At 41.5% G+C, this 25,089-nt stretch overlaps 1 protein-coding gene across 3 annotated transcripts in view; it reads right to left on the bottom strand.

Annotated features, from left to right (window-relative positions):
- Positions 1-25,089, bottom strand: part of DYRK1A (dual specificity tyrosine phosphorylation regulated kinase 1A) — a 94,712-nt gene that overhangs the window by 34,990 nt on the left and 34,633 nt on the right. Inside the window, exons 2-3 of one of the 3 annotated variants that reach the window (XM_068978093.1) lie at positions 7,136-7,332; positions 2,183-2,302 (exon numbers count right to left, since the gene is read on the bottom strand). In XM_068978093.1, coding sequence (XP_068834194.1) covers positions 2,183-2,302; positions 7,136-7,332 — 317 coding nt within the window. Of the gene's footprint in view, positions 1-2,182; positions 2,303-7,135; positions 7,333-25,089 lie in introns of those variants that run through there. The other 2 variants (XM_068978172.1, XM_068978251.1) reach the window with 2 other exon arrangements.

Raw genomic sequence — 25,089 nt, 5'->3', positions numbered from 1 at the left:
GAATCTAGTGTTAACTGTGTAATTAAAAATCATGAGGCATGGAGTGGCACCATATATATACATACATATCAAGAGTACATATGAGACAAATCTGCCAACAGTAAGAAACTGATGAATTTTTATTCTATGGAACAAAAAAAAGACAGAAATTTCTATAGTTGCTATTTGAATTACAGATTAACTCTAATATATATCAAATGAAAAACACCTACAGAAAAATTCACTTTAGAATTATACTGTGCATACAGTTTATAAACAGGAGATATTAAGTGAGTAGGCCAGTCTCCCATCAAGGAAAGCAACAGGACCTGATTTACATTTATTTTTAAAACTAAGGTATAATTTACATACAGTGAGCTGGTATAGATCCTAGGAGTGTATAATGTAAGGAACTTTGGGAAAACGTATACGCTGATATAAACAACAAATGCTAACCGCGCCCCCTTCTAGTCAACCCCAATTTTATATTTGACCCTAAAGCAAAAGATTTCAGAAATGAAAGGTGAAATGTGTATGAACTGGTATTTTACTAATATGGGAAGCGCTTCTGAGACAGGCTCGGCTTTAAGCTTATGACAGCAAAGTAAGGAAAACCAGTCAGGCCCCTCCCCCCACACTCAAGGGCACTGAAGCTGTGGTTGATCACAGACTGAGTTATTTTCCTTGTATCTGTTTTTCTTATAAAACAGTTTCTAAGACTAGTAAAAAATAACAGGTGGACTAGGCAATAGTTCTGCTGCTGCTGCTAAGTCACTTCAGTCGTGTCCGACTCTGTGCAACCCCATAGACGGCAGCCCACCAGGCTCCCCCGTCCCTGGGATTCTCCAGGCAAGAACACTGGAGTGGGTTGCCATTTCCTTCTCCAATGCATGAAAGTGAAAAGTGAAAGGGAAGTCGCTCAGTCATGTACAGCTCTTCGTGACCCCATGGATCGCAGCCGACCAGGCTCCTCTGTCCATGGGATTTTCCAGGCGGGAGTACTGGAGTGGGGTGCCATCGCCTTCTCCCAGTAGTTGGTAATTAATGAGGCAATAGTTCAAGTAATTGGTAACTAACTTTGAGGAAATGATAAATTACACTCCATAAAGCAATATCAGAAAAACTAGTTTACAAGGTAACAGCTAAAAAAAGCTTCAACAAAGCAACTTAGCAGTATTAGTTTATCAGATTATTTTCAGATGACCAAAAACTAGTTTGAAACATCTTTTAGAACATATAAATTGTAAACAAAATCCAACTTAGAAATGTTCCTCATTGAGTTCACTTCAATTTTATCTTGCCACATTGCCACAATAACAGTGGCATTAAACAGCACCAAACTGCTAAGAAATTTATACACACATAAGAACATCTTTTTAAATGGCTCTCAAGCTGGTAGAAGATAAGTCTTTAATGTGGAAGTATGTAGGGCCCCATTGGAAGAGGAAAGAGAGCACAGGTGTGACCACCCGTCTCTAGAAAAGCTCATTTACTAATTCACTATACAGCTAGAGTTGATGTTAGGAGCAAATAACAACCAAGCCAAACGGCTAAAACAACCAGAAAAATAATTTCTCAAAGTGAAGAGTCACGTTGGAAGATGAGTAATTCATAGTGCTATGTTTTTATGCTACTTAATCCCACCAAAAAGGCTTTCAGGTGTCGTACAGTGAAAGGATACAGATAAAAAAGAACACTCATTAAAAAGAAAATTTTAAACCACACAAATATAGATATTATCAGATAAACTAGGCCAAACGCCTGTTAACTGAGCATTAAACACATATCAGAGCCTCCTGACATCTCTGGCAAAAGCAGAAACAGATACATAAAAAATTAAGCAAAATTCTGTAACACTTTCATACTTTTACATTATCACTATTCCCTCCCTTTCCTCTGAAGTTTTGGAGAAGGGGTATTATAGAAATTATAACTCAGCATGTATTAAATATAACTTTGAAAAAGAAGGAAGTTACTCACAATTATCTTTTTACAATTCTTGTTTATATAGCATCTTTCTTTTACACAATTATGATGCTTTTATCTATAAACCGCTAACTTACCAGTCTTCATAATAATCATCAATATGACAATCCTTGGGAATTAAAAGTAATTTTAATATGTTTAAACACACTACAAAATAACTTGTTTCCTCCACTCTATGGCGAGATAGACGCCGTAATAACAAATCAATAGTTCTTACCTCATTAATATGCTTATATGTTTTGATCAAGTCAACAGAAAGTTTTCTCAGGGGAGCAGTAGCTGGATCACGGAAGGTTTGGGGCATCCGCCTCTGTAACATGACAATATCAGGCATCACCTTAAATAGACAGAGAAGACTAGCACTTTAACTATGCTGTGCTGGTATGAACTCCCTCTTCTGTAACCTGTGCATATGCATTTAAAACAAAACAGATATCCACATTAGAACATGAAACATTCACATGAAACATTCTCTCTTGGTCATCTCTTTCAACCGGAATCCAATGAAGACAACCACTGGAACAAATAAATGAAATTAGCAAATATACCCAGCTGTGAAGCCTTCAATTTTGTTTCCCAAATTTAACGAGAGGATTACAGACATCCCCCTGGTCCAGGAGACACGCAGAGGCTGCCCCAAAGGGCTTCTCCACTGTACAATCAGCCTAAGGAAAAACTTCTTCTGAATGGTTCCTCCAGCCTGGCCTGGTTCACAACAGGCAGACAGACCCCACGCTCTGTGCAGCGCCTGCCAGGAGCACAGCTGAAATCTGCTCTCGTGCCTTCAAGCTGACCAAGGAGACCCACCCTCTGCCTTAACACATCCAATGCCCCCTCCACACTCCCTCTGCCCACCCTGCACGGCACCTGCCACCACCTAATATCCTGGTATACGTTTACTGGGTTACTGGTTTTAGTTTTTTCTCCTCCTTCCCCTACTGGGAAAACGCCATATGAGGCAGATATAGCTGACCAATGCTGTATTCCCTCTGCCTACAACAGGAGCAGACATACTGTCTGAAACACAGTAGACATTTAATAAATATGTGATGAATAAACAAGAGAATCCATAATACCAATATCCCTATCTACGATTACACTAGCAGCTGACCAAAAATAAGTTCCAGAGAACACCTTAAAGCTAATGAAACCTTCTTTTTAAAAACTCATTTCAACCACACTCCCAACCCAAAGCTAACCCACGTCTCTTTCATCATCCAATAAGCAGTCAGGGTTCAACTGAGAGCCTCTGGCTAGATGGGGGATGGAATAGGAAACACAAACGTCCTCCAAACACAAACACAACACACCCAGAAATACTGCAACTGGCACACCAGTGGCCCTAGAGGGTGTGTTCACCCAATTCCTCTGCCTCATCTCAAGCCTCAGCAAAGGGGTTCCCAGAAGGTCTTCCGTGACCAACAGATCCTCCAAGGCAATTACAGACATCAAGGTACCCTCCACCACCACCAGTCACCCTTGGGCTGCTGTCCAGCTCTCGTAACAGACATACTAGCAAAACCAGCGAGCCCCCAGTCACCCTGAGGGGCAGAGAGACACTAGGTATCACACAAAGGCCTCAGAGCAACGTCTGGAGTCTTGGGAAAACGAACCCACAATAAGCAAACCGAGAAGACGGTTGTCAGGACGGAACAGGAAAGAACCCATCCCTGCGGCATGAAGAGATGGCGTGATCGGAGTGCTTACCTAGCTGTGCTCCTCTTTTTTTTCTATGAAACAAGTGGAAATTTTATTTGAGCCAAATATGAGGATAACAACCTGGGAACAACAATTTAAGACACCAGAATTGTCTTGCCTCTGCAGTTTCTCTTAAACCAACATTAACATCAGTTTCCTCTGCATCTATACTCAAACCCTAAGTTTTCTGCACTCAGTATATGAGTGTGTGCTACGGGCTTGCCATGTCACCAAACACTGCTCTCCTCTTCCACAACTAGTCAAACTGCCAACAAGGCCACACCAATTAACTAATTCTAAATACCTTACTTTTATGTACTCTGGCCACAGAAATTACTATTTCAGGGGCATCTGTATGTATAAACCAGATGAATTCCACCCACAAAAAACTGGCCTTTAGATAAGACTGCATTTCACTGCTTGAGATGGTGCCTTGTACAGAGCAGGCACTCAAAATTCATTTCTACATGAATTTTGAAAAAACAAATTCATTTCTACAAACTAAACAACTCTTTCTTCACTAACTTGCATTGTAAGTTCATGTTAAGTAACTCTATCTTCTGTTTTTCACTGCTGTGGTACAATAAGCACCAATCCAGAGTTAGAAAATAACTTGTCCAAATACATACTCAGTTATAAATCTATACTAAGACTCAAAGCATCTGATGCTTTATCCACTTCCACCTCCTCACAGTCACAAGGTCAGGAGAAGGTAATGTGGCCAGCTCCCTTCCTCCCTTCCACCGCTGGGCGAAAGCCGATGGTGTCCAGAGGAGCCAGGAGCCCCCAGCCTCCACACCGCCCCAGCGTCCTCCCGTGGCCGCAGCTCTCTGGCTCTGGAGGCCAAAAGAAGCCTCATTCCGACGCTCCTGTCTGTGTGAAGACACAGATCACTCTCTGTCACATACACACACAAAGCAGGAGTTCACACCTCCTGCGAGGTAAGTTACAAGAGCTCAATCAATCTTCCTTGAGAGAGCCCACAGTGTTAAGTGCTAGGACTTCATTTAAAATTGATTTCTAGTTTTCTAGTTTAATAATACCTATTCCATTTATTTTATGTTTCCCTTATATTTTCATATGTAGTGGAGAATGAAGAACACTACGTCCTGCCTTTTTTGCCATTTTGAGAGCTATTAATAAACCTGAATAGCGTATGTAAGACATATCCAGAATACACAGTTTAAGAACCATGAAACGTAGTCTGAAAACAGCCGAGAGAGACAGCATTCTGAACATCAATCACACGTGTCTACATTTACTTTTACTACATTTATCTTTTGATAAAACTGTGGTTAAACTTATATGAAATAAACTCACACAAGAAAGACTAACTACCAGAAACAACATGTTAAGTTAGTTCCTTTCAACTTACTTGTACAATAAATCTTATTTAAAAAGCACCAACAGGATGATCAGTAAGAAACAATGGAAATCAAGTAACAAAATTAGAGAACCTTAGAGCTAGAAAGTACTCTGGTGAGTCCAGTCTAAGGTGCCAATCTTACGTTCAAGCAACCAAGAGAAGGTTCCAGGTGCCCTGAGTCAAGTCCCTCAACCACCTCATGACAAGACCTGAAGTTCGTATCTGATGCCCGCAGACCACGCCACATCAGTGCCTTTACACTTCATTTCCTAAATGAGCTTTTAATCTGACTGCCTTTTAGGTTCCGGGATTTCTGGAGTTTGGCAGAAGTATCTGGCTGAATATTATTACTTAGAAGATGGTCTTTTTTACATCATATGAATCTTCAAAAACATTTTACAGCTTAAAATGGAAATGCTAAGTAACTTATCTCTTACTGGAAAATAACCCTCAAGATGTCGGTTCTATCTAAAAATAGGTACTTTGCTAACTAAATTACCGACTACAATCATATAAACAAACAATAACTTTAAAGGACTGGATATTTTCCCTAGCCCTCCGTAGACGCCAAGTGTTAGAACTGAAAGAGCACTCTATGTAAGCAGCAGCGAGCCTGGCCTGGGCCCAGGACTGCTTACAATCCTGGAGAAGGCACCAACGGGAGTTCAGGCCCTTCAGCTGTAGAGAGACTGAACACGACGCCTGCCTGATAGGCCGATTTTGAACAAGTGGGAAAATGAATCCAAACGTACTCTGTTTCTTCAAAGCACAGTGTGAACAGATGACTGCGCTATTACTCTTTTTGGGTGTCCAAAGAATTTTCTTCTGGTACACACAACACTATCCAATTCTGACCAACTGCTCCAATTCTTAAACATACAACTTGTCAATTTACTGTATAAAACAAATTCTCACGTCCTGCCATAATTTACCTTATATTTAACTGTGACTATTATTACTCACATGCAGTGTCATTTTATAAATGTAAAGTCAGTTCAACTATGATCAAATCTTACTATAATATATACAAGGGGGTCCTCAAATAATGATGTTACTTAGGTGGGTCTATTCTAAGGCCCCAATCTTATACTCAAGGAACAGAAAGAAGGGTCCAGGTACCTGACTCGAGTCCCACAGCCAGATCATGAGTCAGGACCTGAAGTCCACGTCTCATGACCAGCAGACCATGCCATGTCAATGCACGGTAGCCAATAGCTCATTAAAACTATGTGTTATTGAATTAGAAAAAAACACGTTTCCTCAAAAACTCCAGTGTTAGAAGTGCTTTGAAATTTTCCAAGTTTGTGTTTACATTAAAAGATCTAAACAGTGACAAACCAAATTCCTAAGTACCTGGGAAAACAGTCATTTTAAACACACACATACACTCAGTCTCAGTAAGGAATGAGACTTCACCAGAACTGTAGCTAGTTTAAAAAAAAAACTCCCCAAATCAAAAAAGCAACATAGTGGATACAGTTAACTCAGGAAGATATTAAAAATACACACTTATACACACATGCATGTATGTATATACATCCAGAGATGTCAGCATATTACAATCTATTATAGCACTTTACACTTACACTATCTATCTTATGTGAAATCACTGAATCTTTAGTCTGAGTGTTAAAATGAGAAGCATGGTTAACTTATATTTTTTCTTTTTAATTTTAATGAGTTTCATATTTAATTCTATAAAAGTATACTAAAGTAATTTCTAACAGTGGGAAGTCTGCACTTTAAGTTTGCTATAATGGAATCTGACTTGTTTTCCTATAACTTACATTTTTCTACCTAAATGCTTTCCCATAAAAACAGCTTTAAAGTTTTTAAATTTTAACTAATATTCTTTATTAGAAATAACTCCCCCTTCTCACTGCAGAATGAGAAAATTTGAATTAAAGTAAAATACATAAGGAAAAAGAAAAAAAATCCAACAAACTTTCAAATGCAAATTTCTCAACATCGTCTTTTTGTCAATCTGGAATCCCCCATCACATGCAAAACTGAAAAACACAAGGCATTTCGCCTATTTACTATTTTATCATTTTGAGGCATAAACTGCCATCCCAACACATCACTAGGAATACATTGTGAACATACCTGGTTAGTTAGAGGTTGCTGAATCTGGTCAGAGTAAGATAAGGCAGAAACCTGTTGGTCACTTATGTTTGGCTGGCGACGGTCACTGTACTGATGTGAATGGGGCATCTGTCCAGCCATCTGAAGGCCAGCAGCATGGAATGAAAATGACGGTGCAAGCCGAACAGATGAAGGTTTGCATGCTGAAGTCTCTCCTCCTGCGAGAAGATAACAAGTGTGGTTTAATGGATGCACTCATATCCTGATGTTTCTATCTTTTGACTTATCTGATAACTCTTTAAAATAAGGATTTCAGGTTGTTCTATAAATATTAAAAGTCTTTAAAACTGCAAACAAGGATATGATATTCAACATAACTGCTGTACGATAAATGGTACAAAACCTAACACTGATTAAAATGAGTATATATAAGCCTGTTTCAAGAGAAAACCTTAAGCAAATCTTTCTGTAAACTAATAGAAATAACCTTTAATACTTACTTTCACATATTAGATCTTCATCAATTAAGAACCATAAGTTGCAAAAGTAATCTCTGAATTCCTGCAAAGGGCCTAACCAACAGATCAGCTCTTTAGAAATCAATTCAAAGGGAACACTGCCGAGAGTCTGCTCTGCAACTGCCAGGTGTATGGCCATCAATAACCAAGATCCCCCTAAAACCAGGTGGAAAACTGGTCCTAGTGGTGCTCACCACTGACACGGGTAATTAAAAGTTGAGTACACAACTCACGGAAACAAATTTCTCTGACTCTTCCAACACAGTCCTTAGAGAACCCAGACCAGGAAAGCCTGCCACTAAAACGAACAATCGAGAATCATCCCGCAGGTAGGCTGGGACCATGGTCATGATTTTTCACGGCAGAAAAGAAAAATGAAGATTTTGTTCCTGAAGTATTTGGCAGCTAACTAATAAAAGTTAATTTTTCTTTAGGAAATGAGAAAGACTTTTCTTATATTCAACCAAATTTGCAAACACAGACTAAAGCCAGAAGACAAATTATAAAACCCTGGCCAACCAACACTGGCCCAGCATACCTGTGCTTGTCTTGCTGAGTAAACTAGCAAACTCTGACCACACCACACACCACACTGCTCAGCACTGGGGTACTTTTTCTAAAGTCGGCTTGTTCTGAAACATATAATAGTGCTGGCCCCAAAGTGAAGAGCACAGATCCCCGGCCAGACTGCTGCAGTCTGAAATCTCAGCTCCAACTCACCAGCTGTGTGACCTTGCACACCTGATTTCCTGATAATAATATCTACCTCCAACAGTTGTGGTGAAGGTTAAAGTGCTTTAATACATGGAAAGTATTGGGCTGGCCAAACCATTCTTTTAACTTTTAAGCACTGACTATATCCTATCTAAGTACTGAACACATCCTATATAAGTACTGAATATATCCTACACTGCAAACGCCACTGTCCTCCACCCAATCAACCAGCGTCAAAGCTCTGGGAGTCACAGTAGAGATCTCTTCCTCCACTGACCGCCTCATGCAAACGGCAGCCCGATCCTGCTGACTGTGCCTCCTATGAAAAGTGAAAGTGAAAAGTGTTACTCCCTCGGTCGTCCCCAACTCTTTGTGACCCCATGGGCTATAGCCCGCCAGACTCTTCCGTCCATGGGATTTCCCAGACAAGAATACTGGAGCGGGTTGCCATTTCCTTCTCCAGGGCATCTTCCCAACCCAGGGATTCAACCTGGGTCCCCACGTTGCAGGCAGAGTCTTTACTGCCTGAGCCAAGAGGCAGAAGAAGACCCTCCTAAAGAACACTCAACTCTTCTTTTCATGCCCTTACTCAGTCCCTCACTTAGATGACTGCAGTAGACTCCTAGTAGCTCTCTCTTGGCCCATGTGCAACCCTCTATTTCTTCAGATGGCTAGAGGGACCATTTCCACAGGGTAAATCTCAAATTTACAACTCCTACTTAGCACTGCTTTTAGACCTTAGCTTCTATTTCCCTCCATTACAGCATACAGTCCTTAACTGACCCGAAGGGTAAGATTAATAAACATCTGCTAAATAAGTTAAGGATAATGTTCCTATGATGACAGGTGGGATGATTTCTCTAAACATGTCATTACTCATAATTAAAAAATAAATCCAATTATGCAGAGCAACTTTGTTCAGTTAAAAAATCTTTTTATCCTAAGGAAGTAACAAATGATGTGCACAAAGATAATTAGGGAAGAATGTTTATCTTGGTATTGTTTGCAACAGCAAAAAACTGGAAACCTAAATGTCAAATAATTGGGAGGGAGGTTAACTCTGCATGTTAAAAACATAAAACACTAGGAAGGAATATATTTAAATGAATATGAAAAGAACTGAGGTCCTTGATCTAGGAAAAACTCTTATAAATAGAGAGCAAACAGACTATAAGGCTCAGAATGGCAGTTTAACCACTCTGGGTCCTAGTTTCCCCACCTACAGCAGTGGAATTATTGTTAACATACTAACCCTGTTCCTTTAGGTTCGGTACAAGTTTTAACTCGATACCACAGCAGACATGCAGAATAGAACCTGGTACATAACAAGCACTTAAAAAAAAAAAAGGGCTTCCCTGGTGGCTCAGAGGTTAAAGCGTCTGCCTCCAATGTGGAAGACCCGGGTTCGATCCCTGGGTCGGGAAGATCCCCTGGAGAAGGAAATGGCAATCCACTCCAGTATTCTTGCCTGGAGAATCCCATGGACGGAGAAGCCTAGTAGGTTACAGTCCATGGGGTCGCAAAGAGTCAGACACAACTGAGCGACTTCACCTTCACCTTCAAAAAAAAATACTAGATTCCGCTTCTATCATCAATGTCATTATTACATATTGTATTTAAACTCATTTTTTATAACATATAGAAAAATCATTAGTATACAGCTTAACCAATCATCATTAGTTGGTTAGTCAACCCTGTCCTGTGGAGACAGGAAAATAAAAACTGCCTTCATTCCGGAAATCCCTGATACCATCGTATGATCCCTCCCAATCAGTATCTAATGACCTCGTCCCCTTGACCTCCAAAACAGATTCATTTTATGTACATGAATTTTTTTGCTTAATATTAGGCTTATAAACTGTGGCTTGTTATCATTACTTTACCCTACTTTTGATTAACACTGGATGACTTCCAGTTTCCAGATGGCTCAATAGGTAAAGAATCTACCTGCAATGCAGAAGACACAGGAGACACAGCTTTGATTCCAGGATCAGGAAGAACCCCTGGAGGAGGGCACAGCAAGCCACTCCAGTATTCTTGCCTGGAGAATCCCCATGGACAGAGGAGCCTGGCGGGCTACAGTCCATGGGGTCTCAGAGCTGGGCACGACTGCTTGAAGCAACTTAGCTCGCACATTTCCACTTCAGAGCTATTATAAACACAGCTACTAGGAAGTGACTGCTTTTTGGTATATAAAGAGATGTTGTCCTGTTGGTTTTTTCTTCAATTTTTGTTTAATCAATCTGTTTTTTCCCTAGCAGTTAATGAAAATTCCCTGTGCTCCACTCCTTCACTAAGACTTGGAATCATCAGTATTTCTAATGTCAGCCGTGAAAGTAGGTGTGTATTCCACTGTGATTTTAATGTGCATTTTCCTCCTGCCTATGAGCATCTTTTCATTTATCAGTCACTTGGATATCCACTTACATGAAAAGCCCATTCAGACTGCTTTTTGATTTTTCTATCAAGAGTCATTTTCTTACAGATTTCTAAAATTTTTTTAGATTACATTTTTAACATACTTTGGATATAAGCCCCTTATTGGCTAGCTCTAGATGGTTTGTATTGTCTCTCTCTTAATGGTATTTTTTGATGAACACCATCTCTTATTGTTGGCAACTTTTGGTTTAAAATTAGTATGTTTGGTGTCTAAGCAATCTTTCCTTATACCAAAGTCATGAAGAAATTCCAGGTTATCTTCCAGAAGTCGAGTTTTACCCCTCACATCTAGAAATGTGCAATGCTCTTGGATCTGATTTCTGTGAGTCTGCAACAGCAATCAAGTTTCATTCCCTCCCCAGTGGATATCCAATTAACCCAGAAGCAATGATTAACGACAAACTTTCCCAATGCCCTGTGTTGTCATCTTTTCTTAATTCACATACTCATACATGTCTGATGTGTTTTGGATTTTTTGTTTTGTTCTGTTGGATAAAGACTTACCTAGAATTCTTACATCTATGTGTAAGAACCAGAGATTGCCTAAATCATGGTAGCTTCAGAATTTTTAATATCTAGCAGAGAATTTTGTTCTTCTTCAAGAATGTTTAGGCTATTCTTAGCCCTTTGTGTGTCTATGTTTTCAAGTTAGCTCATCAAATTCACCAAAACAAATGCACGCTGGTTTCGGCTGACACTGCGTCGCCTGGAAGAGTTCTCTGTACAGTAGTCATGGTCCCTTCACCTAAGACTGGTTAACAAGGCCTTCACTTTCCCCTTTGTGATCAGTCTAATGAAAGGCTTATTCATTATATTAAGTATATTCTTTTATGTGTATTTTCTATTTTTGCATGCATCTTGTTCTATCAGTTAGCAAGAGAGGTATAGTAAAAATCTCCCATTTAGGTTATATATTGGGTCACATAAAGTCGTTACACCTTCCTGATAAATAAGGCCTTTTATCATTATAAGCTGCCCCTCTTTCCTTCCAGTAATGCTTTTCACCTTGTCTGATAATGACAACAGTATGATACAAACAAGCTTTCTCTTAATCTGTGCGTGCTGTCTTTTGTCCATCCTTTTACTTTCAACCTATTTCCTTAAATCTTAGGTTTGTTTCTTGTCAACAGGCTTCCGTGGTGGCTTAGCTGGTAACGAGTCCCCAGGGAGAGATCCCTGGGTTGGGAATATTCCCTGGAAAAGGGAAAGGCTACCCACCCCAGTATTCTGGCCTGGAGAATGCCATGGACTGTACAGTTGGAAAGAGCCAAAGAGTCAGACACAACTGACTGGCCTTCCCTGAGAGCTCAGTTGGTAAAGAATCCACCTGCAATGCAGGAGACCCCAGTTCAATTCCTGTGTCAGGAAGATCCCCTGGAGAAAGGACAGGCTACCCACTCCAGTATTCTTGGGCTTCCCTTGTGGCTCAGTTGGTAAAGAATCTGTCTGCAATGCAGGAGACCTGGGTTCGATCCATGGGTTGGGAAGATTCCCTGGAGAAGGGAAAGGCTACCCACTCCAGGATTCTGGCCTGGAGAATTCCATGGACTGCACGGCCCATGGGGTCACAAAGAGCTAGACACACCTGAGTGACTTTTATCTTCACTCTTCTTGTCAACAGTGTACAGTTAAGATTTAATTCATGTATGAACACTAATAATCTTTCTATTTATTCCAACTGTTTTATGTTTCTTTCTTACTTTCTGCTGGAGTAAGCTTCTTATATACTATCCTTGCACAAAGATTATTATTTTTTAGTTATCTTCTAACACTGGGTACCCAGGTAAGCGCTAGTGGTAAACAACTCGCCTGCCAATGCAGGAGACTTACAGAGACTCGGGTTCGACCCCTGGGCTGGGAAGATCCCCTGCAGAAGGAAATGGCTACCCACTCCAGCATTCTTGTCTGGAGAATCCTACGCACAGAGGAACGTGGTTTGCTACAGTCCACGGGGTCACAAAAAGTGGGGCATGACAGTATGGATTATATATCCTTCACTCATCAAAATCTAATTACTCCTTTACTTCTACAAACTATTGTTGACTTGCACATTTATACAAACACACACACACACACAACCACAAGACAGTGATGAATCACCCAGTGTGAGCAGAACCAGACTCAAGCATTTTGAGGCTCAGATTGGTAATTTTTTGACATCCAGATAGCCATGAGGGAAATAACCAAGAAATGGATAGCCGATGCGTGATTATCACTGCTACCCGCCTACAAAACTATCATCCTACAACACTTGTTTCACTTTCTTAATCTAGATCCAGTGAGTTGCATGCATTAAATTCAACAAGCGTTTACTTAGAGTTAACTGAGCCACTGTTCTATGGGGTGACAACGCCACTCATGATCTGAGACAGCACAGCTCGAACTTTAATGTGCTTCAAATCACCTTTAAGGCTTGTCTTGTTAAAACTGCAGATTCGGATTCAGGAGACTAGAGCAGGGCTTGAGAGTCCACACCTCTAACAAGACACCAGATTCTGCTTTGAATAGCAACTGAAAACATCTAACTGCTCACCTTAATAAAAGAAAGCTATTTTCCAACTCATGCAAGTAGCAGACAATCCAAAAATAGGCAATATTCTGGCTATGCAATGCACCATAAGGATTCTCCCTCTAACGGATTTTGGGGTTTGTGGGTTCACTAACATATTCCTGTCCGTAAGGATGTATGGAAGGTGACAAAGAATCCGCTGCTCCTTTAAAGACTTGCTGTAGTAACCTGAATGTGGATCAACAAGAAGTAACTACGTTTCTCAGTTGTGGGGTTTTTTAAAAAGCTATTTACTATACTAACTATTTACTATGAAACCTACTGTAACTACCTGGTAACATTACTAGTTATTTAGTGAAGTAAAAGGAAACTTAAGCTTCTAGTACTAAGGCCGCATGGATAGGTATGCCGGCCACACGCTCACTGTCTCCTCTCTTAGCTCAAGTGCCAGAAGGAGACTCGTTCAGGTCCTCTCACAATGTCAGGAGTATTTAAGGTGTTCACTTAATCATTCCCCTCCTATAATAAGACCCAAGAAGATGAGCTAATGTGGGAATTTCTTGTCAACCTGATTTTATAACCAAGCAAATAATCACGGTAACTTTGCATCTTCCCTTTTAATTCAAATGTTAATGAGAAAGAAGACTCAGTTTATCCTATAACAGAGATGACGATAATAAAGTTAGGCTGAACTACATGAAATTGCTGATGTTAGAGCTCATTTGGCGTACAAAACAGCATTTCAGGAGATATGGTTTAACCTGCATCTGCCATGATCTGTAACCCTTATTCAACTAAATTAAAAATCATTTATAATAATGTTTTAGCCTGAGAACATTATCATACACATGTTGCAATAGCAGATCTTTTTAATAAAAAATTTATGAAACAATTCAAAATTATCTTCAAAACCATTACGTGGAGTTCAATTCCAAAATAATGTTTTAAATTGCTGCCAAATAATATAAAAGGCAAGTCGGAGAGAAGTACGCACTGCAAGGTCCTATCTTCATTTTTTAATATCGTTCTGGATCCTTTTCACCATGAGCATATTTTTGTAACTTTTTAAAGTTCATAAAAACACTACTGGTAAATGAATGTGAATGCTCATGCTCAGTCATGTCCGACTCTTTTGAGACCCCATGGGCTGTAGCCCTCCAGGCTCCTCTGTCCATGGGATTCTCCAGGTAAGAATACTGAAGTCGGTTGTCATTTCTTCCTCCAGGGACTTTTTTAAGGTTCATAAAAATGTTCCTGATAAACAGTTTACTAAAAAATAAAGGAGCTTCCTCACTATGGTCTAACAAGAAACGGTAATAACTAGAGCTCTAGTAGAGATTAGCACTGATTCTAGAGAAACATTTCATGAACAGATCTGAGACTGGAAGAGGGCAAGACAGAGGCAGAGGCAGACATAGAGGAAACACCAACTAAAAAAGCCTGAGAGGAACCCTGAGTGGAAATAACAGCCAGTTTAACTGTCTCTGATATGAGACCCACATGCAGCATCACTTGCAGCTAACTTGAAATTTTTTTATTAATATATTGATAGGGGACTATCCTTGTGATGGTAATAGCCCAGATTAGATTTTAAAGAGACGGAACAATATAAAAGAACAAAAATAAATGAAAATAATTCAAGTTAATTAAAACTAAGATGTTCAAGAACATGCAGAAATTTTTATGAAGCCAAGTCTCCAGAATTCCTTTAGAAATGAGGGAAGGGCAACCAAGCTTAAGTGGGAAGAAACCACCTCCAAAGTTCCTAGCAACATTACATACCCATAACAAAAGAGAAGAAAAACCAGCCAGTTGGACTTTGAATGATGGCTGAAAAGAAAGGTACACAAGTAAGAGGATACCTGAGTGGAAGTCCACAAGTAAGACACCATTAGTACCAAGAACAGCGCCTGAGACATGGCCTGAATTCAGGAAATATCTGTTCTGTGCAAGAAAGAACTGAATGCACCAGGAATATTTAGAATGTGAAGAAATGGTTCAAAAAGGGAGGGAGAAAGCTGAAGGGGGCCAAGAATGAAAGAAGCATTTTTAAAATGAGGGGCTCATGAGCCTGAAATAAAGAACAGTCTGACTGGAGCACAGGCTATAGTCAATTTCTGACCATTTCCCTTACTCACTTTTACATCCCCAGCACATACCAACACCGCCTGTCTCCACAGTCGGTGTTAAATAAATATATATGAAGGTGAAACTATGTTATGTTTCTGTAAATTATCTCATTTTAAGAACAAATGAACGGATTTATTACCGTCTAGTTAGTAGCCAAAATACATCACCACAGAATGCATGCATACGTGTACAAACACACACAATTCCCTACTAGCCAAAAAAGCATATTCAGTTGTCTACAAACAAGATGAAACCGCCTGGGTTTATTAGTCTGAGACATTAAGTAAATCTTGTATTAAACTGTTAAGAATAACAACTGCATAAGAATAAAACCATTTCTTTTTAAAGCCCGTAGTATCAGATTTTCACTTCTGACTATTTTAGATAGAGTGCCTGATACTGAACTACCTCGCTCACAGCAAACCACTAATGAAACTGGTCAAACATATGAAACAGCTTGTTTTCAGACACTGGACAACAGGTTGCGCAGAACTGTGATCGCGGAGAAAAGGGAGACAAGCTTGGTGAACCACACAGTCACCTTGGCTTTCTTTCTATCTGAAGACAACTCCCAGAGCACAGTGTGGGGATGAGGAGCCCAGAGCACAGGATCCTGCTCAGCTGAGGAGCCGGACCTGAGGGCTCAAGGCTACGAGAGCTCGACACGGCACGCGACATCTGTCCGGCAGGTAGGAGAAGTAAGGGAGCGATGCAGAGAAAGGAGCCCCATGAATCGACGCGTAGGATCCCCTCGGCTCCGTGGCCACATACCAACTGCACAGTCGTCAGGGGAAGGTCCGTGAGGCCACGCAGAGAGCAAAGGCTGACAGCTAGAAGACAACTGACTACTACAACTCACACTTGGAACTACGAGCACTTGTTCCAATCACTTAAGAGCGGAAAAGCCCCAATACACACTGCACAGAGACCCAGGAAAGCCTCTACTTCAGGGGGAGAGCTGTACTAGCCCTACGAAAAGGCTGAAACAAACCTCCAAGGACCAAGATGATCAACAAGCGAACTGCCTATCAGGACAAAATTCAGCCCTTCTTAAAATCAGGACAACAAAACCCAGAGGCTCAGCAGCCTAGCAGTCTTAAAGACACCTACATCCAACCAAACGTCACTGGGCACACAGAGAGGCAGGGAAATGTAGTGTGGACTCAAGAAGGAAAAAACTTCATCAATGGACCCAGAAATAACAGAAACAATGAAATTAGCAGACAAAAGATCAGAAATCTTTTAAAATATAAAGGAAATTATAGACAAAAGAAGAGAACAACAAATCTTAACAGGTAAGTGGAAACTATAAAAAGAAACCAAAAAAAAAAAAATTCTAGAAATGAAAAATGACTGAAGTGAAAAATTCACTGAATGGATCTAATAGCAAATAGCAATTAAACACTGCTGGAGCAGGGGTAGGGGAGAATCAGCGAATTTTAAAAAGAGGAGTATAAATTAACCAAACTGAAAATAAGTACAAAATAACAGAAAAAATATAAACAAAGCATCCAAAACCTATAGAACGCAATCAAGCTAGCAATCCTGTTTGGAGGAGGTATCAAAGGAAAGGATAAAGAAACTGGAAAAAAAAATTTATGAACACATAAAAGTCAAAAGTCTTCCAAATTCAATTAAAAGAATCAACCCACAGACCCAAACTCAATGAACCCCAAGCAGTATAAACACATACACACACCACTGGAGGCATTAGAGCAAATTTCTGAAAACCAACAGAAAGAAAAAAAATTTAAGCAGCCAGAAAGTGGGGGAAATGCCCATTTACACACAAGAAAACCACTGACTTCTCATCAGAAACCATGAACACCAGAAAAAGAGTAAAGCAACATCTTTAAAATAATAAAGAAAAAAGACCTTTAACCTGCCAATTCTATACCCAATGAAAACATCCTTCAAAAATGAAGGCAAAACACTTTTTCAGACTGTCAACAACCTAGCTTGCACTCCTAAAGTGTTCACAGTTCACAGACGGAAAATGATTCCAGAAAGAATCTGTGATCTACACAATGGAATTAAGACCAGAAATGGAAGATATATAGCTAAAATAGTGAAGAGATTTCCCTCCTAAATGTTTTTAAGAGATAATGTAAATTTTTTAATTCTTTAAAAAAACTTTTGTTTAAAGTAAAAATAACAATGTATTGTAAAGTATGTAACACATATAAAAGTAAAACATGGCAACCATAAGACCAAGGACAGAAGCGGCAGATTGGAAGTATAAGACACTCTTAACCTAAGGGTGCATGTCATGCACCCTCAAGCAACCACTGAAAAAGATGGATGGATGGACAGAGAGACAGAAGATTATCCTCAACTAGATCACAGAAAATCTTACTTAGCCCTTCAGTAAATGGCCCTTAAACCCTTTCAATTACAAAAGACAAATCACATTTTTATAGCTGAAAAGGTCTTCTCAATAATAGCATCTGGAACACAAGAAGGATTAAAATAATCACTCAAGATACAGCTGAACTCTAGAATTATTATAATGTACACAGTATAACATGTAACATGGGTAAATTTATGTTTTTTCCAATATTCTAAAATTATAAATTATTTTTAAATAGTCAAAATAAAGCAGGTAATACCACCTGGTTATTTTATAGGTTATCAGCAGCTATAAAAATTCCAAGTGGAAAAAGAAATCTCTTTTTTCTTATAGTATTCACTAAATAAAAATGTTTACTCAGTAATAAGCCCATTTAAACTAAAAATGTCCCACTTTGGTAGGAAACAAAAGTGTCAAGCAGCCTTTGCGCCCTTAAAGTCTAGAAACGGGGTGGGGCTGAAACAAAAGACAAGTAAACAGATGTACACAATGTCTCCAGAGGAATTTACAAGCACGATTACACCCTTCCAGGAACTGACTCCCATCACCCCAACAAAGAGAAGATCAGGGATTCTCTAGCTCAGCCTGGTGCTACCGGCAACTGACACCGGATTAGAAGCCGGAGGCTCCTTCTAGTGCAACAATGTTCCTGAAATGCACGCTCACCTGCCCTCCGCCAGCTGTTCACCGCGGAAGCCCTAGGACCCAGACCCTGTCAGCGCGCAGCAGACACACTGCTTAAAGCGTAACTGCGGCCTGACCTGCTCACCCTGCAGTACACAAAGGGCACAGACTCCCAGAGATTTATAAATGCAAAGCTGCCACTAGGAGATTCAGAAATGCCAAGACAAAAATAAAAGATTATTATGCTGCAATAAATTAAACATCCAAGCTGCTGAATTTTAGGTATAACTGACTGGCAATTGATCGTAAATGACTGCAACGAAACTTTTTAAAAACTGAAAACTAAAACTTTACTAGCAAAGTTACATGCTAAAGAAAGCAACAATCAAAACAATGACCCCTTGTACAAAATGCTCACAAACATGCTTCTGAGGCAAATTAAGGTTGAGATAAATACAATTTTTTAAAAAAAATTGTTTATCTTCACAATGGTAGAGAAATGATTCTTGCTGGCTTACAACTGTTTCAAATCTATACAGCCTCTAACCTGTTCCCCCCACCCTACTTCAGTCCTCTGGGGAAACCAAAAGCAAGCTCGTTTCTGGTAGTTTAATTTTAGATGTTGTTTCACCAGACAACCCTGCAGAGGGGCAGAACAGGACGCCTTGTGAACGAGCAGAACCCAGATCTCTGCACAGGGAGCAGCGCTGAGACAACAGCTGCCCCAGGGCCTTTCCCAACCATATCCGTGTCTCAACACAGAACAGCGCCACACACAACCAGAAGACCTCACTCACACAGAGCTCCTTCTAGCCACAGTATGAGAATAATACGATTTATTCAGCAGGTAACTCGTCAGGCTGAATGAGACCACGCTCCTGTTTAAAAAGAAACACTATGCTATCACTTGAGAATATACTTCCAGAGTCATGAAGATCTACAGAGGACAATGCCGCTGCTCCAGCAGGCATCTGCATTCATGCTAATGAAAGTGAACGAATAACGTGTCCCGCCTGCAGCGCTTGGATGAATGTTAAACACTTGTGGAGCTGAAGGATTTACACGTTAACTGAAGTCATTTGGCCTTCAGTAAAATTAACTTTCATAAATAAATAAAGATACCTAAAGTTTTAAAAAAAATGATGCAAGTCATCCAAACTGACAAACTCTACAAGTTGTAATCAAGAAACACTTCTTTCAAGCAAGCTAAGAAACAATCATTCAGTTAGACAGTAAGTCAGATTTGAGAATCCAGCGTGTCCTCTGATGACAGCGATCAAGGCTGGACAGCTGTCCTCATGTGCGTACCCGTCAGGTGACATATCCTTATTTACAGTTTAGCAAATACAATCACCTGAGACAGGGTTAGCGGCAGCTGACAACGCAGGGAAAAGTTAAATTCAGCCTAGCTAGTGGTAACGTGACCTGTGCTCTCAATGAAGGCCACACTCCATTATTCCCAGTCAGGAGCTGGGGTTTTCGTTCACCTCCTCCTCAGGTCAGAGTCATCGTGGGACAGGTCAAGAACACTGAAACCGTCTATGTGGAACAGCCCATCTCAAGTTGCTCATAACCACCTCTGTGGAGCCCCGTGGTCCTGGGCTCTGCTTTCCAGATCTCCGATACCTCCATCACAGGCAAATGTAACAAACTCATTTATGAAACAGGGAAAATGAAGATATACCTGGAAAGCCCAGCTTGCTCCACAGAAATACACTGAACTAGGACTGAAGACTTCCTCTCGCTTGCCTCAACACCCGCACACACGCAGTATGGTAACAAATAAGCCAGGTTCCTCATACGTGAAATGAGATGGTTCGTCATCGTGTCCAGTCACGTAAATGCAAAGCATTCCTTCCCTTGTAAAATGCCATGGATTTGAAATGTTACACAGATCACAGAGGGAAGAAAAGGTTGTGCTCAAAAGTCTTCTGTTTAGAGCTTAAATGACACATTTTAAAAAATGGTGGTTAGATACATAGCAAAATACTATTTTAAAAAAACTTTAAATCTTTTATACACACACACATGATATATGACTATGTTCACACAAATAAAACCTGAGTTACCCAAAGATGCTCCCTCCCCAACCCTGTTTCAGCCTTTTTCTTGAGCTCTCTTGACTACAATTTTGCCAGGGCCCACACACATTATGGTTGCATTCCAGAAACCTGGATATACAAAAGGAAGAGAGACGATACATTACAACCTATCTAAAAGCTGAAATATTACAAAGCTGTTAAAAAGCTAAACACTGATGCTCAGCTGCCCTGCCCTCCAACAAGAAGAACCAGACACAGAACGCGGCAGCGAGGAGCGTGACACTGGCAGAGACGCCACCGACCACCGGCTGTCGCCACCTCCAGCTGCGCCACGACCATGCCGCTGTAACGGGTGTCTGGAGAGGCCACCGAGCTGCAGAGACACTGACCCTCTGGAAGGAAAGCTGCCCCAAGCCTTCTCTCATCTGTGCCTCTACCTTCTCCCAGAACTCGCATAGCAACAGCAGCTGAGAGGGGAAAAAAAACACACCACACACGCACACATTTTAAAACCTCTTCCCTCCCCGATGCTAGGCAGAAAAGGGGAGAACCATACACATACTCCTCTCCTCACTCTTTTTTAGTTCTAGCTAGACAGCTGTTAAACATACAAGATATTTTTAAATCTAGCTAAGTACTTGGTTGGGTACCTATATTGAATTGCAGCATAATACTTAAAATTATCCAGTGAGGCAATCATTTGGCTTTGTGATTCCAATTAAAACACTGTATATTTACGGGGATTTTCCATTACCAAATGCCCAAAAGGCAAGATATTCATCTGACCAAAGATACTGTCAAAAGTTAAGCACTGAGCAACTTGTTAACAGAGGTTATAAAATGTAATCAAATATAAAAAAGTAACCCTTCATTAAAAGTATATTTATGCAGTAAATAAATACATCACTTTAAATCTCATCAGTAGTTTTCCCTCTTCCATATCCACTGTGTTTAAAATTTGCATCTGAGTTCCATGTCAAATGAAAACAGTCTGGAAAATGTTATTGTCCAAAATGTTATACAATATGTTTAAATATATAAAGCTAATGATGTAATTAATAAAACTAAAATCTCCCCCACCCCCCAGAAAAAGTCAGGCAAAAAAAGCATATAGGAAAAGCTTCAAACTCATTCAAACCAAGAAGTCAACAAATAACAATGAGATTACATGATCTACCTCTCAAACAGGTACATTTTTCCAAACCCAACATGATACTCTAGCAGTAACAGTACAATCAAGCAGGTTTCAATGGCCCTTTACCAGAATGCTGTCAGCAGTTTCTCACAACTAAAGAAACAGTAAAAAACAGTAACTACATTCATTCAGCTCTTCTTCCAACACCAATCGTGCCCCAGTATGCTTCAGATCCACGCGAGCTCCGTGAATTGGGTGGCTTTATTGCAGCATCTGTTACCCTTCACACAGAAAGAACCTGAAGCCCAGCAGCTCGCGGGGCCCTAAGTGTGGGCCCCTGCTCACGCTGGTCACTAGGAACAACCTGGGATCGGCAGGGTCCTGTTCGCTGACCACAATCCAGGCCTCGGAGACCGAGGGGCAGGCAAGCGCTCGAGAGGCACGAGAGACCCCGCCTGCAAGAGCAGCCTGCCGGGTCCTCGCACAGGAGCGAAGACAACCGGGCCGGGCAGGAAGCGGACGGGCTGGAAACAGCACCCTGCCTGCACACATCCCTGCCCGAGTCCACGTCAAGAGACAAACGAGTGGCTGTGGCTGGAAGGGAGGGCAGTTTAAAAGGAATCTAGGAGAAACAGATAAACGTCATGTCAAACTTTACAAACACCTTTTAAGAAAGCCAGTTCCCGAGTCCCCACAGGTTTTGTGAGGCGCTCATGAAGACCCCTGAAGACGACGAGGCGGGCAGCGGGCACTGTCCACCCCAGGGGACAGGGGGCTCCCCAGGCTCCAGCCCTGCCTGCCAGGCACACCCTCCACTCCTCACTCTGCAGCTTGACCTGCCCACTGCCCTTCCGAACCACCACTCAAATGTCCCTTCAAGCTTGGCCAGAGAATACAGACGAGGGGGGCTGATGGACAGAAAGGCAGGCTGGACCAGGGTCTTGCTGCCAGGTAAGAGACGGGATCTGTAAACCAGGGAAGAGGCGGCCAGGAGGGATGCCACTCCAGCTGTTTTCAACTACAGCAAGGAACGCTTGGCAGGGTCTGGATTCAATTCTGCCACTTATTACCTAGCTACTGAGTGGATAATTCAATCTGTGCCTCCCTTTCCATCTGCAGAATGGGTTAGTAACAGTGCTTGACCCTCAAGACTATGATGAAAATTAAAGACTTAATTTAAAACGGTACTGGGCAGACGGTAAGAGCTCGAAAAATGCTCTACTGTTCAAGCTCATCACAGCCTAACAATGTGCAAGACGGATGGAAGCGGAAAACCTCAAGCAGAGAGTAACTAGGGGCTCATTGCAACCATCTGAACAAAGGACTAAGATAGTCTCTAGGAAGCTACTGTCAAAAATGGAAAGGAAGACGCAAGAACAGGCACCGTGAGACATAAATGACAGGACTTAAAACTTATGTAAATATGGAAGATGAGAGACAAGTTGGTTTCAAAACCGATTCCGAGGTTTCGAGCCTCGGTGACTTGGGAAACAGTGGTGACTGGGAACGTCTGAAGAGGGCACTAGCTGAGTGAGGGTACCTCCTTAAAGGCAGTGTGACTTGATCCAAGACTGCTGCCTCGTAATCTCAGCAGTGCTCACGCTATCACACACTTGACAGTTACACTTCGCTGAAAACACAAAGGAAAAAAGGTACAAACACAATAAAAGGAGAAGGAAATGGGCACAGCGGAGGAGGAAAAAAACAAAAACCGACGAGGGGAGGTAGAGCCCAGGGTTCTGGTCCAGGATCCGAGGTGAACCACGTGACAACGGGGAAAACACACCACCTGGACCGACAGCCGCTCCGTCCGACACCCCTCCCATGTCACACACAGAGGGGGCTCGCACCATCCACGTGGGGCTTCTTCAAAATACACGTATCACTCTCCTTTCTTTCCCGTCTCTGAAGCATCTTCCTAGAGCATCTCTGTTTCTGACATGTCTGAACCCAAGCTGCTCTGGAGACTTGGGCAGAATAAAACGTTGAACGTGGTGACCAACCACCGCCCCAGTCACTTCCAGCCTCGACATCGCATTTGCCTGAGCAGACCTCTGCCGGGAGCCAGCACGGGAGATCCCACCCATGACAAGGTCACGCGGAGAGACCTGCTGGGCAAGGCGAGTCAGGTCTCAAGGGGTCCTCTACCCGAGCATCTACCCGGAAACCAAAATCTGTCTGTTTACTGTCTGCTATACTATACTCTTCTGACATTACAGGGGGATGTCCCTGACCACCTTTCTCTGGAAAAAGTTAACTCAGAGCTCCAACTGGTTTCCTGCATATGAAAGGAGTATCTCAGCTCAAATCCCTCTGACAGCTCTCTAACTTGCCTGACAGTTGGAGACTTTTACAACTTGTGATTGTTTACGGCCCCCAACCGCGAGAGGCTCCAAGCTTAAAACATCTTAAAGATATAGAGCCTTTTAGAGCTAAGAATTAGTTTGGTGAAGGGTTTCTTTGTTGAGTTAATGTTTGCTGCCAGGCCTCCATATCCTTTATCTTTTAGGTACCTGGGAGGATATTAATCAATGTAAACGGGATGCAGGAATAGGAATATAGTAGTTTTGATGTTAGCAATACTAGACTTTTGAGTTAATGAATTTTCTCTTTGTTATAAATCACTGTACCCCTCTTTCTTTGTTATAAACTGTTGTGTCCTTGCTATGTAAGAATATAACTTTATTTAGTGCTTTCTGAGAGTGGCACCAGACTTTGGGAAGAACAACACTATTAAGGCAAATAAGTCTTCTGGTTGACAGACCCTTATCAGAAAAGGGCCGTAAAATGTTAATTGGCCCTCTGGCCAGAAGATGATGTAAATCACCTAAGACTTGTGTATACAGCTAGGCACGCAGACAGAAAGCCTGGTCTCGATAAGAGTCAGGGCTGCTGACGCTGCATAATTTTGTATTATCCATTGATCTCTATGTACAACCAAAAGTATAAAAAGCTTTTCCGAACAATAAAGGATGGGCCAGTCCCTGGAAAGACTGGTTTCCCCCGTGTTGAATCTCTCTCTCTCTCTCTCTCTCTCCTCTCCTCTCCCTCTCTCCCTCTCTCCCTCCCCCCCTCCCCCCCCTTCCCTCCCTCCTTCTCCTTTTCAGGCTGAATTCCCATCTGGGGCGTGGAGGCTCTCCCAGTCTACTTACTTGCCCTGGCTTCTAAGACCCACAGGAGAGGGCACCCAAGGAGGGGCACCCTCCACTATTCAAGTGGCGCCAGTGGCCTAACACAGATGGTCCAAGTTCCTTGTCTTGGAACTTTATCCACGTAAACCAAGTTATTCAGCCTCTTGTCTCCACTAAATTTTCCTACTACACTATTTTTTCCTAATCTCTCTTTATATTTCTAAATAAGTAAGTTTTTCCTCGCCACGCCATCCCCCCTTCAAATTACCCTGGACCCACCGGGGCTGGACCCCGGCAGACCTCAGTCAAGCACGCACGACGGTCCCCAAACCAAGGAGGGCTTGCATCTCCCAGTCCGACCAGGACCACGAGCATGCCCTGTT

This window comes from Capricornis sumatraensis, chromosome 1 (genome assembly GCF_032405125.1).
Source record: "Capricornis sumatraensis isolate serow.1 chromosome 1, serow.2, whole genome shotgun sequence".
Classification (NCBI taxonomy): Eukaryota; Metazoa; Chordata; class Mammalia; order Artiodactyla; family Bovidae; genus Capricornis; species Capricornis sumatraensis.
Note: the sequence above shows the minus strand (reverse complement) of the source record. Positions and strands in the feature narration are given on the sequence as shown.